This window comes from Trichosurus vulpecula, chromosome 1 (genome assembly GCF_011100635.1).
Source record: "Trichosurus vulpecula isolate mTriVul1 chromosome 1, mTriVul1.pri, whole genome shotgun sequence".
Classification (NCBI taxonomy): Eukaryota; Metazoa; Chordata; class Mammalia; order Diprotodontia; family Phalangeridae; genus Trichosurus; species Trichosurus vulpecula.
In genome coordinates, this window is record NC_050573.1 from 432,097,077 (window position 1) to 432,111,085 (window position 14,009).

Sequence of the window (14,009 nt, forward strand, 5' to 3'; positions counted from 1 at the left end):
TAGACTGGAGTAGGGAAAGACTTGGGATAGGTAGACTAGTGCGGTAGTCCTGGTGTAAGATGTTGGCCTGTACCAGAGTGGTGACAGTGTTGGAGGAGGTGAGACAGCAAATGTGAGAGGTTTCAAAGGTAGAATCAACAGACCTGACAACCAGTTGGTTATGGGGAATGAAAGAATGTGAGGAGTCAAGGATGATCCTAGATTTTGAACCTTGGTGAGGAGGATTGTATCCTTAGCTGTAATGGGGCAGGTAGGAAGATGGTTTGGGGGAAAAGATAATAAGTTCAGTTTTGGACATGCTGATTTTAAGATGTCTGTGGGGGAATATCTAGTTTGAGATGTTCATTTTGTAGTTGGATATGTGATGGAGGTCAGGAGTGGTTTAAATAAATCTGAGAATCATCTAAATACAGATGATAGTTGAATCTATGGGAGCTGATAAGATCACCGAATGAAATAATGTAAATACAGGGAGAAGAGCTCAGAACAGAGCTTTGGGGTGGGGGGGTCACCTTTGTATGACCAAAAGAGACTGAGATGGAACAGACAGACAGATAGGAAGTAAACCAGGAGAAATTCTTGTCAAAAAAACCTAGAAGAGAGCGTGAAGGAGAAGAGGTTGATGGTGATTTATGGTATCAAAGGCTGAAGAGAGGTCAAGAAGGAAGAAGGTGAAGTCGTATTTCAAGAGTTTAATTTGTATTTCTCTTGTGATTTTCATAAAGTTGTTGATTGCTTGATTTCTTCCTTTAACAACTGCCTATTCATAACCTTTGACCATTTATCTATAAGGGAATGGTTGTCATTTTTTTTGTGAGGCCTTTATAAGAGAAACTGCCTGCAAAGATTTTTTCCAAAGTTAAATTTTTCTCTTCTAATTTTAACTGCATTGACTGTTTGCAAAAAACATTTTTAATTTTATATAATAATAGATTTTCACCTTTTCAGTTTATCCTCTCTGTTTTTTATTGGATAATGAACTCTTCATTTATGCATGTTTGTGAAGGGTATATCTTTCCTTCTTCCTAATAGCTTTGTGGTGTGACCTTTTATATTCAAGTTTTATAACTGTTTGAAGTCTATACGTCATGTGAATGGTATACCTAACTCCAGCTTTCTAGTTTTCCCAGTAGTTTTTGTAGAATAGTGAGTTCTTGTTCTAGTAGCTGGGGTCTTTGAGTATATTAAACAAAATGCTACTTTGTTTGCTTTTGTTTGTTGCATACCTAATACACTCCACTGATAACCTCTCTAGTTTTTAACCAATATCAAATAGTTTTGATGATTATTGCTTTGTACATAGTATAGTTTCACTTTTGGTACTGCCGAGCTAAACTTGTCTTTCTTTGCTCTTTATAGAATGTTGGCTTTTAGAGCTCAGGGAAGTAACATCAGGGAGATAACCGCAATCCAGTGGTGAGTAACTTGAATTTCTTTTAGTTGAAACATCATAGCCAATTGTAATGAATATGTAAATTTAAAAGAACATTTTTATATTTCCATAGACGTATGGGTTCATAACACCTAGTACAGTAAGCAATCTTCATGCACCTATTGATACTCAAATTTCAATAACTTAGCTATTTCAGTTCTTCATCTGTTGAAGCTTTAGCGCCTTAAGAATTTTTACTTCTCTCCCAATGCTGTTTCTGTATAACATTTAATTCTAAAGTTAAAAAGTATTGAGTGTTCAAGTAGTAGATGAATGTTGACGGGTTGGATTATGCTTTTTTTCTTGAGAAAATATACAGTAGAAATAAGACTTCATTATAGAAGTTAACTTTAGAAAATCTAGTTTAAAGTATAACAGATAACCTATTTCAAAAATTGTTCCTGAAGGAAAATAAAATTCCATAAAGTTCAACTTTAGGAGTGAGCGAATAAACCCCTTTAAGCACAATTAATGGAAATCTTTGAAAATCCGTAAATCTAGCTTATTTCTTTTTTTGCCTCCCCCCAGAATTTATGAATTGTCAGTATTTTTAGCATCATTATTCACATAGTTGGAGTAGGGCATAAAAGGAGTCAGACTGGTTCAGTGCTAAGGTGGAGCTATAGCTTCAAGACTCAGAAGAGCCCTCTACCAGTCATATAATTTTAATAGTGAAAATTACCTCAGAAATTACAAAATCTTAGATAATCTCAAAAATCTATTCTGGTTTTGAATAATTCAACCTCTTAATTTTACAGATGGTCTTAAATAATTTACCCAGGTTCTAACAACCGTTTAATGACAGCTGGCTGTAATACCCACCCTTATCATGTGATTTTTCATGACCCCATGCTGCAGTTTATAGAGTGCTAGGTAGTTTTTAGGTATTTATATATTTCTTTATAATATATTATTCTAGCTCTTCCATTTGCTAGCTGTATGTGATTTTCGTGAAGTCATCCTATTTGATCCTTTTTTATGTGTCATCTATAAAATAAGGGCAATGATAATGATTTCACTGCTTTCCTTACAGAATTGTTATTAAGGAAGGGTTTTGTGAACCTGTATTCTTACAGGAATGTAAGTTATTTAAAAAATAGTAGACAATCTACTATGATTTAAGTGAATAATAAGTTGAAGCATAGCATCACTAATGAGGTGGTTCTTAATGGTAGCCAATCTACCAACTGAGAATCAGTGTTTATCTGAAAGTATGTTTTCCTTGGGCTAGACCTGCATGTGAAATGAGTTGCAAGCTGGCTCAGCACTTTTTTTTGCTGAACAAAAATGGAACAAACACAGTTAGGATTAAGACAGCGAAATTCTTATAAGTACAACTTCAAGTAAAACTGTGTAACTAAATATATTGCTTTTAGGATATCTGCCTGGTAGACAAGAATGAGGAATGAGGCACTTGTCTGTAATGAGAAAAGGTTATTTTACCGCATCTCATTTTCTTCAGCCATACACACACAGACAATATTCCAATACTAAAGAAAATGTATGACATTCTTTTTAACTTAGGCAACTAATAAACTGTTGGAGCAAGGTGATTTTTTTTCTTTCCGTAAGGAAATACAATTTGCAATCCCACAGACCTTAAGCTCAGCTGCCACTTAATGTTTCCCTGCCTAGTTCTCTGCTGCCACCGGGGGGAAGTAAACACCATATTTACCTTTGAAGAAATATGTTTGGGTTTATAGCTTTTTTTTTTCTGGTGGTATCACACCTCTCCTATGCTTAGGTATATAATAATGTTTAAGTATATAATCTTTACTAAATTATGAAAGTATCTCAGAGCATAAACTATACACTGTAAACTGTAAATACACTAGTTCTACAAATATACCATGAAGCTGTTGTGGGAACCAAACTGAACAAGATAAGGCATATGAAGGTGCTTTGAAAACTGTCCAATGCTGGATTGTAATAACAGCTGACTTTATGTAAGGTTTTAAACTTTTCTAAACTATGTATGTATATGTGTGTATACATATATGTGTATGTGTTAGTGTTTAGACACATGGCTATTAAGATATAATTTTACAGCTTCATGGTTTAGTGGGTAGAGTACCAGGCCCAGAGTCAGGAAGACCTGAGTTGGAATCCGGCCTCAGACGCTTACTAGCTAAGTGATCCTGGTGAAGTCATTTAACCCTGTTTGCCTCAGTTTCTTCATCTGTAAAATGAGCTGGAAAAGGATATGACAAACTACTCCAATATCTTTGCCAAGAAAGCCCAAATGGGATGACAGAGTCTAATATGACTGAAACAACTGAACAATAATTTATTTTATTTTTTTACAAATGGGGGAACTGAGACTCACAGAGGTTAAATGACTTGCCCACAGTCAGACAGCTAGTGTCAGAGTTAGGATTTGAATCTAGTCCTTACTGACCTCAAATCTTATATTCTAGTTACAATGTGCTTATAAAAGTAAGGTATAATACTAGTTCTTGGATATGGAAAATGGCTTATTTTTCCTTGTCTTTTATAATATCCATTCATGCAAACTTTTTAAGATGAGAAAATGTCATTTTTAATAAAAACCGTTTTAACCTGACCTATTTATAAATATATTGTTGGTGCCAAAAATGGGAGATGAATAAAAAAACAGACATCAACGAACATTACTACCATTTCCTAAGAAAGTTGAGTTAGTATAAATCAGTCTGTATAATGTGGAAGCCAAAAGCTAGACACTTTTAAGAGATCAGATGGGGAAAAGAGTTGGACTTGTCTGTGTGTGGATGGAAGGATGTGTGCTGAAGCTGACACAGTTTGGGGCACATAGAAAATCAATTTTTAGGGAGAGGAGCAAGGGGAGGAAAATACTAGGGATCTGTGGGAAATCATTTGTTTTATTCTACTGCCAGAAGATGATCAAAAAAAGCAATTAATATGAACTTATATTCCTGCTTTCCTGTTTCTACAAAATCTTTAAGATAATCTGCATATATCTTGAGGGCATTTTTGATTCAGGTATAAGAGGGGAACTGTCAGCCTTTCACTTGTGATATTCCACAGGAAACCGCATTTTTTAAGTCAGATGTATGACTTAAAGGAATATTTGTGCTTTTTGATTATTGATTGTGAGGAAGAATTTTGTTTAGTGGAGAGGAGAGGGGGTGCCATCTTGGATGTTCCTGTAATATTGAACTCCAGTCCTGTAGTACTGGCTGCTCACAGGACATGTCCATCTGGATGACATGTAGGAATCTCAAATTTAACATGTTTAAAACAGAACTCACATTAACCCACAAATCTTATTTTTCCTCCAGACTTTGCTATTTCTGTTGAAGTTTGCAGCCTTCACATCAACTTGGAGTCTTCTCTCTCTCATCTCAGTATTTAATCAGTTGCCTACAATTGATTTCATTTTCATATTTCTCACATCTATCCCTTCTGTCCATTCATACAGCCACTACTCTAATAAAGGACTTCATCTTCTCTTTTCTGAATTATTATGATAACCTCCTAATAGTCTCTCTGCATTCAGTCATTACCTCTTTTTTTAAAGTAACTTTTATTTTACTTTTTGTTGGTTTAACGAGAATTAATTTTCTCTTCCACTTATTTCTTTAAAAACAACAAAACATTTGTGATACAGATATATAGTCTAGCCAAATATACTGTCACATTGGTTGTATTTTTTTTAAAAAGTATGTCATTTTGCACCAAGTCTATCTTCTTACATAAATTTGTAAAGTTTTTTTATTATATCACCTCACCTGTGATTTTTTTTTTCCAGTATCATAGTATAGAAACTTTTCACACACTGGTGTAAATTGGCAAGTCATGAATAACTTGTAGGCGTAGAGAGTTACCTGAGGCACTGAGGGGTTGTGCCTAGTTAGACCTGTGATCATATAGCTAGCATGTATCAGAGGCAGGATTTTGAACCCAGGTCTTCCAAATTCAAAGCCCAGTTTCCCTCTCTACAATGCCTCTCCTTCATGTAAAATGCAATTTTATAGTAAATCTTAATTATACCTAAAATAAGGTACAGTCAAAACCCCATTTTTCAAGTCACCATGATAATCAGCTATTTTAAAGATATGAATGTTTCAGAATGTGCCTCTTTTTTGATTTTCTTATTTTTTTTGTTAAATTACATTTATCTATTAACACACAGAACATTCTATAATATTGATAGTTGCCATAAAAATGGAAAAGCGCTTGAATTTTATTTGAGACTGGGTGGGAATTTGATCAGAAAAGTAATTTGCATTCCACTTTTTTGGGTTTTGGTGTAATCATTTATTGGTAATTGTTTTATTTTTAATTCTAAGTAATAATTTGTTTTCCAATTTACCTCAGTATTTCCAAAGACCTCTGTTATTATCAATGCAGTTATTTTCCCCACTGACAAAGATTACAACCTTCTATGCCTTAGTAGATGGCTTTCATGAGTTGCTGTAGTTCATGGGTTCTTAACTAGGAGTCTACAGACCTCTAAGGGGTCCACAAATTGATTTCAAGAGGTCTCTGTACATATACATTTTAATTTTTAAAAATTTAGATAACTATATTGATATAACTGATTTCCTTTGTAATCCTGTTTTTCTTATTTAAAAACATTCTTCAAAGGGATCCATGATGCACAAAATGTTAAGAACCTTGCCTGGAAATAATGCTTCTAGACTTGACTTGATTTGATGAACCCCTTCAGTAGCCAGATTAAAAAAAAACAGCCTCATTTGGGACCCAGCCTTCTGGTGTTTATCTTTTCTGAATTTAGTAATACTTGTTCTCAGACAAGGGATACATAGTATATGGCTGGACCCATGCTTTGCAGTTATTTTCAGCTTGTTGTAGGATCTGGCACAGCTTGCCACCCATTGTGTAGCCTTTGAAAATTAATACTTTGCCCTAATGAGGCACTGGTATAAGGTTTTGGTAAAAGATATTTTCAGTCTTATTTTAAGTTTTATTTTTGTTTTGGATTTTGCAGTGCCTGAAAATGACTACAAAGCGAAATTTGTTTGTGCGGTTGGTGCCATGTCGTTGTCTTCGAGGAGAAGAAGAACCAGTCACCACCCTCGATTACTCTCACTGCAGTTTGGAACAGGTGCCCAAGGAAATTTTCACTTTTGAAAAAACCTTGGAAGAACTTTATTTAGATGCTAATCAGATTGAAGAGCTTCCTAAGGTATGTTTTTCTTTTATTTCCTGATTTTACTCTGGTTACTTTATGCCTCTTTGAGAGTAACAATACAATAACGTCCATATGCTATATTTAATTACCATTTGGGTCTAGAGTTTACTTTCTTTTTTATGTCTTAGAGTACACCAAAAGACTTTAGAAAAGAACATTTTTTTTTGTTGTTTTGGAGACCTTTAGATTATCTTACAAATGACCTTGAAATCTGCAGTTTAGCATCATTCATGTGGTCATTATGGGAATGTATTATTTCTGGATGCAGTTGAATAGTCAACATGATGGATATCATTTAATTTTAATATTGATAGGATGCTACTATTACACATGTTTTTCACTGCAAAATTTTCTCATACTTGCTTTCTTATAATTTGATTCCTTTCTTCCTCATTCATACTCATTATTTCATTGCTGAAATCTGTGACCTTTTCTTACTCAACCCTTTTGACCTCTGAGTAGCCTTTGACACTGTTGAGTAACCAGTGCTCCTTTCTCCCTGCTCCCACCCCAACATCTGTGACTCTGCTGTCTCTTGATTTTCATTCTGTCTGTCTGATCCCTCTCAGTCTCTCAGTCTCTTGAGCTGCTATCATAATCCATTACCTGCCCCACCTGGGTGGGTCCACATGATACTGTCCTGGACCCTCTATTCTTTTCTCCCTGCATCCTCTCTTTTGATCATCTCATCAGCTCCTGTGTGTTTAATTATTCCTCTGCTCATGACTTAAAAATCAGTTCTCATCCTCCTCCTTAAATCCAAGTGCAGCATTGCCAAGTGCCTGCTAGACCACTTCATCTGGCTGTCCAATAAGCACCCCAGACAGTCCAAAATTATGTCTAAAACAATACTCCCTAAAGTTTTATTTATATATGTGTGTGTGTGTGTGTGTGTGTGTGTATGTATATCTGTATATATATACATATATATGTATATGTGTATATATGTATATACACATATATATGTATATGTATATATATGTATAGGTATATATATGTATGTGTATATATATAAAATCTCTTCCAAGTCCTCCTTCATATTTATTTCTGTTATAGGCACCCTCTTTTAATCACTTTTGTTCGTGATTTCATTATATTCTTTGACTCTTCTTTCTTTCTCAGCTCATATATTTTACTATTTGTCAGGTCTTGTCAATTTTACAGCCACACCTTTTCTCTGTTCACAAGTCCATCTCTCCTGTTTAGCCTCCCATCACCTCTGGCCTTTACAATGACCATAACCTCCTGATTGTCCTCTCTGCCTCTAATATCTCTCCTTTCTATTTCATCCTTCATCTTCCATGCAACCACCAAAATAATCTTCTCAGGGCTCAGGTCTTGCTGCCTTTAAGATAAAATACAGAATTCTCATTTTAGCATTTAGAGCCCTTTATGTTGTGACTCCAGCTTGTATTTGTAAACTTCTTTCTTATCATCCTCCTTGACAGTGTCTGTATTCTAGCCACATTGAAACTTGCTATTCCCAAACTTAGCTTCCATTTTTGTAGTGTAGGTAAGTTCAGATGAAAAGCATCATCCCTTATAGAGATAGCTTTAACAAACTTTATTGCTACTAACAAAGGAAAGGGGGAAAAAGCTGCATCAGGGACAGTCTCTGTGTGGCATTCCATGTGCACAGTTGGCAGCAAACTGAGGGACAGAGGCAGGTAATCCATGCTGCAGTAGAAAGCACAGAGACCCTGAGGGCTTGGTCTTATAAATCATTTTAGATGAAGTGCCAATAGGATGTCATTGGGAGAGTGCCCTGTTATCTATAGCACAGTAGAATGAAGACATTTTTTAATTACCTCCTCATAAGGAGGTTGGAATGTGGAACAAGACAGTAGGAATGAAGAATAAGAAAGAAGGAAAGTTAACTGTAATGGTACTGAAATGGGGGTTAGGGCCATAACAATCAACTAATTTTCACCAGATGATAATCTTCTGCCTCCTTGCCTTTGTATATATTGTGCCTTATTCCTGACATGCATCTCCTTCTCACCTTTGCCTATTAGAATCCTTTGTTTCCTTCCAGGTTTATGTCTATTCTCTCATTGCTTAACCCTACTTTTACCCTCCCATCCTTAGATCTCTCTTCCTTTTTGATTTGCCTTGGATTTATTTGTCTTTTCATCTAGTTTGCTCCCTAATGGAATGCCAGTGTTAAAGCTACATAAGATATTGGAGGTGGGAGTGGAGAGTGTACAATAGAGAATAAAAGAAAATGAAATAACTTCAGAAATATAGTTCTCTTTTCACATGTCTCATTTCTAATTTTTGTGATATACAGTTATACATAAGAGATAGTATATGTTTGGTTCCAGACCACTGCAATAAAACAATGATCACACTGAATGAGTTACATGAATTTCTTGGTTTCCTAGACCGTATGAAGGTTATATTTATACTATATTGCAATCTATTAGGTGTGCAATAGTATTATGTCTAAAAAAGTATACGTAGCTTAATTAAAAACTTTATTGCTAAAAACTGCTAATCTGAACCTTCAGTGAGTCTTAATCTTTTTGCTCATGGAGGGTTTTGCCTTGATGTTGGTGGCTTCTGACTGATTAGGGTAGTGGTTGCTGAAGGTTGGGGTGGCTGTGGCAATTTCTTAAAATAAGAGAACAATGAAGTTTGTCCCATTGATTGAGTCTTCCTTTCACTTGAACACTTAGGGGCCATTATAGACTCATAAATTGGCCTAATTTCAATATTATTGTGTCTCAGGGTATAGGGAGACTGGAGGAGAGGGAGAGAGAAAGAAAAGTGGTCGGTGGAGCAGTCAATACACATACAACATTTATTGATTGAGTTCACTGCTTTATATGGGTGTGGTTTGTGGTACCCCAAAACAATACAATAGGAACATCAAAGATCACAGATCATGGTAACAGATAAATGTGATAAGAGATAAAATGTGATAGAGATGCCGTGTGACCATGTGCTGTTGGAAAAATGGCACCAATAGACTTGCTTGATACAGGATTGCCACAAACCTTCACTTTGTAAAAAACACGGTATCTGTGAAGTGCAACAAAGCAAAGCACAATAAAATGGAGTATCCCTGTACTCCTAAATGACTTCCATGTGTAATGTTATGCAGATGCCAAAATAGATAATAGGTTATTCAGCTGAATTAATAGAAATATGAGCCAAACTGAGGGAATTGATTTCCTCTGTCTTCCTTGGATCACACTTGGAAAACTGGTTTCTAATTCTGTAATATCTTTCATTCATTGCTTTCTCTCTACTTATTCTACCACATCATTACTGGCTCTCATTGCTTCTTATATAAGCTGTAATAAACTCTCAACTGTCCCCACCATTCCAGGATTTCTCCTCTCCATCCTTCACAAAGCTGAATCTCTTTAATGACAACACTAACAGCAATAATAATGAAAGCAACTAACATTTACAGAGTGCCTACTATGTGACCAGGCACAAGTTAAAAAAAGTCACATTTTATAAATACTATCTTATCCTCACAAAAACCCTCAGAACATGGTACTATTCTTATCTCCATTTTACAGATGAAGAAACTATGGCTAATAGAATTTGAGTGACTTGTCCAGGGTTACACAGCTAGAAAGTGTCTGAGGCCATATTTAAACTCTGGTCTAACTGGCTCCAGGCCTGGCACTCCACCCACTGAGGTACCCAGTTGCAGTTCTGATCATGTTACCGTCCTTCTCTAAAACCTTATATGGCTTTCTGCTATCAGTAAAATACTATCATAGAGTTATAGACCTAAAGCAGGATGGGACATAATAGAATCACAGGTCTAGAGCTGCAAGGGACCTTAGAAGCAAATGGATTTGACATCTTCATTTTATAAATTTAAGAAAATAAGTCCTAGGAGGTTAAGTTATTGTCCTAGAACCTAGATCATACAGGCTATCAAGAGATAGGATTTGAATTCAGATGTTCTAACTCTTTGCAATGTACAGTGCTGTAACTACTCCTTTTCCTAACATTTAATGCAAAACATTATCTGCTTCCTTTCCTTTATTTTGAATTAGCCTACCTAGCCTTATTTCATGTGCTCTCCTTACTCACCGTATATTCTAATTATATAATACAACTGGTCCCCCAATTTAATATGGATTATAGTGGGGACCTACAAATTAATTTGTTTCACAGACCGTTCATTTGGAAAGGAAAGACTTGAAGTTTAATGCATAAAGCCACTCACAACCCTTATTATAATTGTCCATATTATTTTATTCCTATATATGCCCATTTATATTATAGAAAGGATAATTATTCCTGATTTTCTACCTTAGAATAGTGAAAGGAAGTTAGAAAGCCTGTAACTAGTGGGAACAAAGTATAGAGCAGGGATTAGCAAACTACTTTAGAAGATTGACCCAATGCTTGCTTTTTTTTTTGGCCTGCAAGGTAAATAATTTTTATGCGTTTTAAAATGGAAGCTTTGTTGTATTTATGTATGTAAAAACCACTCTTAGCTTGTGAGTCATACATAAAAAGGTTGGTACTGGCCATAGGTTGCTGATTCTCCATAGAGAATTAGAATGAAGTTAATAAAAAAAAAGCCTTTATTCAGCAACTACTCTGTGCCATACACTAGTCTAAGTGTTGAGGATACAAATATAAAATTGAGAAAGTCGTCACTCGCAGGGAGCTCACATTCTAATTGGGGGTGACAGCATGTAAAAAAAGTTAACATTTATATTTAGTTCCTGATAGATTGAAAACCCAGGTAGGTAGAGGAAGTATCAGGGCAGATGGCAAGACCTTGAGGATCTTGGGGCATAATGTGCCCCTACCAAGAACATGGTGGGTTCAAGGGTTAGAGGGGCTCTGGTTTCTCTCTAGTAGGGATCATGGGATCAGCATCCATGGATTTGGATCGGGCTTCTGCACCTGGCGGGAACTTGACCTTTGGGAAGTGAAAAAGCCATGGCTCCCTTTTGTGTCAGTAAATGTTGCTGGTCTCTCTCTGCCACACATTGAGTTGGGAAGGAAAAGTCCTTGGCCTCCTTCTGTTGTAGGTGACTGGTCCCAAATCTGCATAGAAGAAATAAGCTGCATGATGAAGTTTCTTAAGTTTTTTGGTAAGATGACTAGGGAAGTGGCATTCCATAGACTCACATTTTAGAGAGAGTTAAAGGAATTTAGACTCCAGACCCAAGGCTAGGGGTTTTCCAACTCAGGAAGTAGCAGTAGATAATAAAATCCAGGTCATAATATTTGTTTGATCCATGGTGCACTTGCTCTCTCTCTCTCTCTCTCTCTCTCTCTCTCTCTTTCTCTCTCTCTCTCTCTCTCTCTCTCTCTCTCTCTCTCTCTCTCTCTCTCTCTCTCAGACTATTAATATTCACTATCTGGGAGGGTAGAAGAGGTTGTTTTTTTATTATAAAAAAAAAGATTGTGTGTGTATATTTCAAAAATTCTGGAAGAAAACGTAATTTTCTTTCCTTTTTTTTCATCAGCAACTTTTTAACTGTCAGTCTCTACACAAACTGAGTTTGCCAGACAATGATTTAACAACATTGCCAGCATCCATTGCAAATCTCATAAATCTCAGGGAACTAGATGTCAGCAAAAATGGTAAGTTACTTAATCTTTCATAGCTGAATATGTTAAAAAGTGAAAAGCTCCTGAAGGACTGTAAACCAGAAAAAAATTTTTTTCAATTTTTGCTTTTTTACATAAGATTATTGGCTAAAATACTGTCTAAATAAAACAGAAAGTAATAGCTCTGCTATTTAACATATCACCATATTGGCATTCTGTCTGCTAAGTAGTATCTAAAACTATATTTCTGTAACCTTTTAAGAAAACATTTCAAAAGCATGTCATTTACTTGCTTTGATGCGCATTTCATCCTCCAAAACTGAAAGAACCAATAAGGAAAATTCTATTCTTCATCTAATCCTCAGGAAGTCAGGAAGAGCTGGATTCAAATCCTTCCTTAGACTTTTCTAGCTATGTGACTCTGGGCAAATCACTTAACATCTTGCCTTCAGTTTCTTCTTATGTAAAGAGTACTGGACATGAGGATTTCTGAGTTTTTCTTTCTTGCTCTAAATCTATGGTACTTTATCCAAAAATGGATCTCATTATGTTTTCCTCAAAATTCAACCTTCCTCCAAAGTTATTGAAAGTAGTCACTATTCCTGAGACTATTCCTGAGATATATCCAACTGACTTCTCCCCTCTCCCAAATGAAAAATCTTTAATGTGTCCCTACTGCCACTCAAAATACAAAATCATCAGTCTGTTAATTAAAACTCTCCAAAATTTGGCACTCACTTTTTCCCCATTATAGGCTCTCCTCTAGACAAACGGGGATGCTAAATGTTGACCTTGATTCCCATATACACTGTTCTATCTGCTGCCTCCTTGCTTTTGTCCCTTTTCATGTTTATTGCACGGAGTTCCTACCTTCTATAGAAGATGGCTGTGGTGGACCTTTACATGACACTTTTATAGATCTTTCCCTCCTCCCACCCCCCCCCTTTTTTTTTTGCTGTCTTGAAATTACATTATATTAATTTTTATATACTTCTCTATTTACATGCACACACCTCCCCCCCACCCCACCCCTCACATAGAATGTAAATTCCTTGAGAGCAGGGACAATCTTTTTTTTTTTTTAATTATTCACTTATATATATTTTAACATTTATTTAAAAAAACTTTTAGTTCCAAATTATCTCCTTCCCTCCAGGCCATCCCTCATCCACTAAGAATGCAAGCAATATGATGCCCCCATTATACATGTGAAGTCATGGGAAACATTTCTGTAGTTTTATGTTCATTAGTACCTCCCCCCCAGGCAAGAAAAATGAAGTTAAAAAAAATGTATGTTGCAGTATCCACTCAGTTCATCAGTTCTCTCTCTGGAGGTTGACACTATTTTTCAACATGGTTCCTTTGGAATTGTCTTGGATCTTTGTATTCATAAGAGTAACCAAGTTTTTCACAGTTGGTCATCATTACATTATTACTGTTACCGTGTACTGTGTTTTCCTGGTTGTGGTCACTTTGTTTTGAATCAGTTCATATAGGTCTTTGTAAGGCCAATCTGTAAGTGAAAGATCTTTCCCTCCCATTGAATAGGTGGGGCCAACAAAGGGAGGCCTAATTAGAGACAGGCCCACACCCTTTCACTAACTAGGTTTGAGGCTTGCTCTGAGCCCTTAGGGCCCTGTACAGGATATAAGACCTCTAGGGTTGGGGTTTTGCCTTTGGGGGCACACTCTTTGAGACTGTTGGTGACAAGACTCTGGGTAAGCCTTGAAACACACACTCCCTCTCCCTCCCTGGAAAACCCTAGATGTTGGTGCTTCTCTGTTATCTATGTATTGAGATGTTGGACAGACAGCTAGAAGCTTGTCTGCTGGTTTGTGTTATTTGTTCTGTTTATATAATATATGCTTGTAATTTCTT

At 36.1% G+C, this 14,009-nt stretch overlaps 1 protein-coding gene across 6 annotated transcripts in view; it reads left to right on the forward strand.

Annotated features, from left to right (window-relative positions):
* ERBIN (erbb2 interacting protein) overlaps nt 1-14,009 on the forward strand; it is a 191,029-nt gene that overhangs the window by 77,135 nt on the left and 99,885 nt on the right. For all 6 annotated transcript variants that reach the window (XM_036762182.1, XM_036762176.1, XM_036762190.1 and 3 more), the window contains 3 exons: nt 1,360-1,416; nt 6,387-6,584; nt 12,047-12,164. In XM_036762182.1, coding sequence (XP_036618077.1) covers nt 6,396-6,584; nt 12,047-12,164 — 307 coding nt within the window. In that variant the 5' untranslated portion in view covers nt 1,360-1,416; nt 6,387-6,395. The remainder of the gene's footprint in view (nt 1-1,359; nt 1,417-6,386; nt 6,585-12,046; nt 12,165-14,009) is intronic.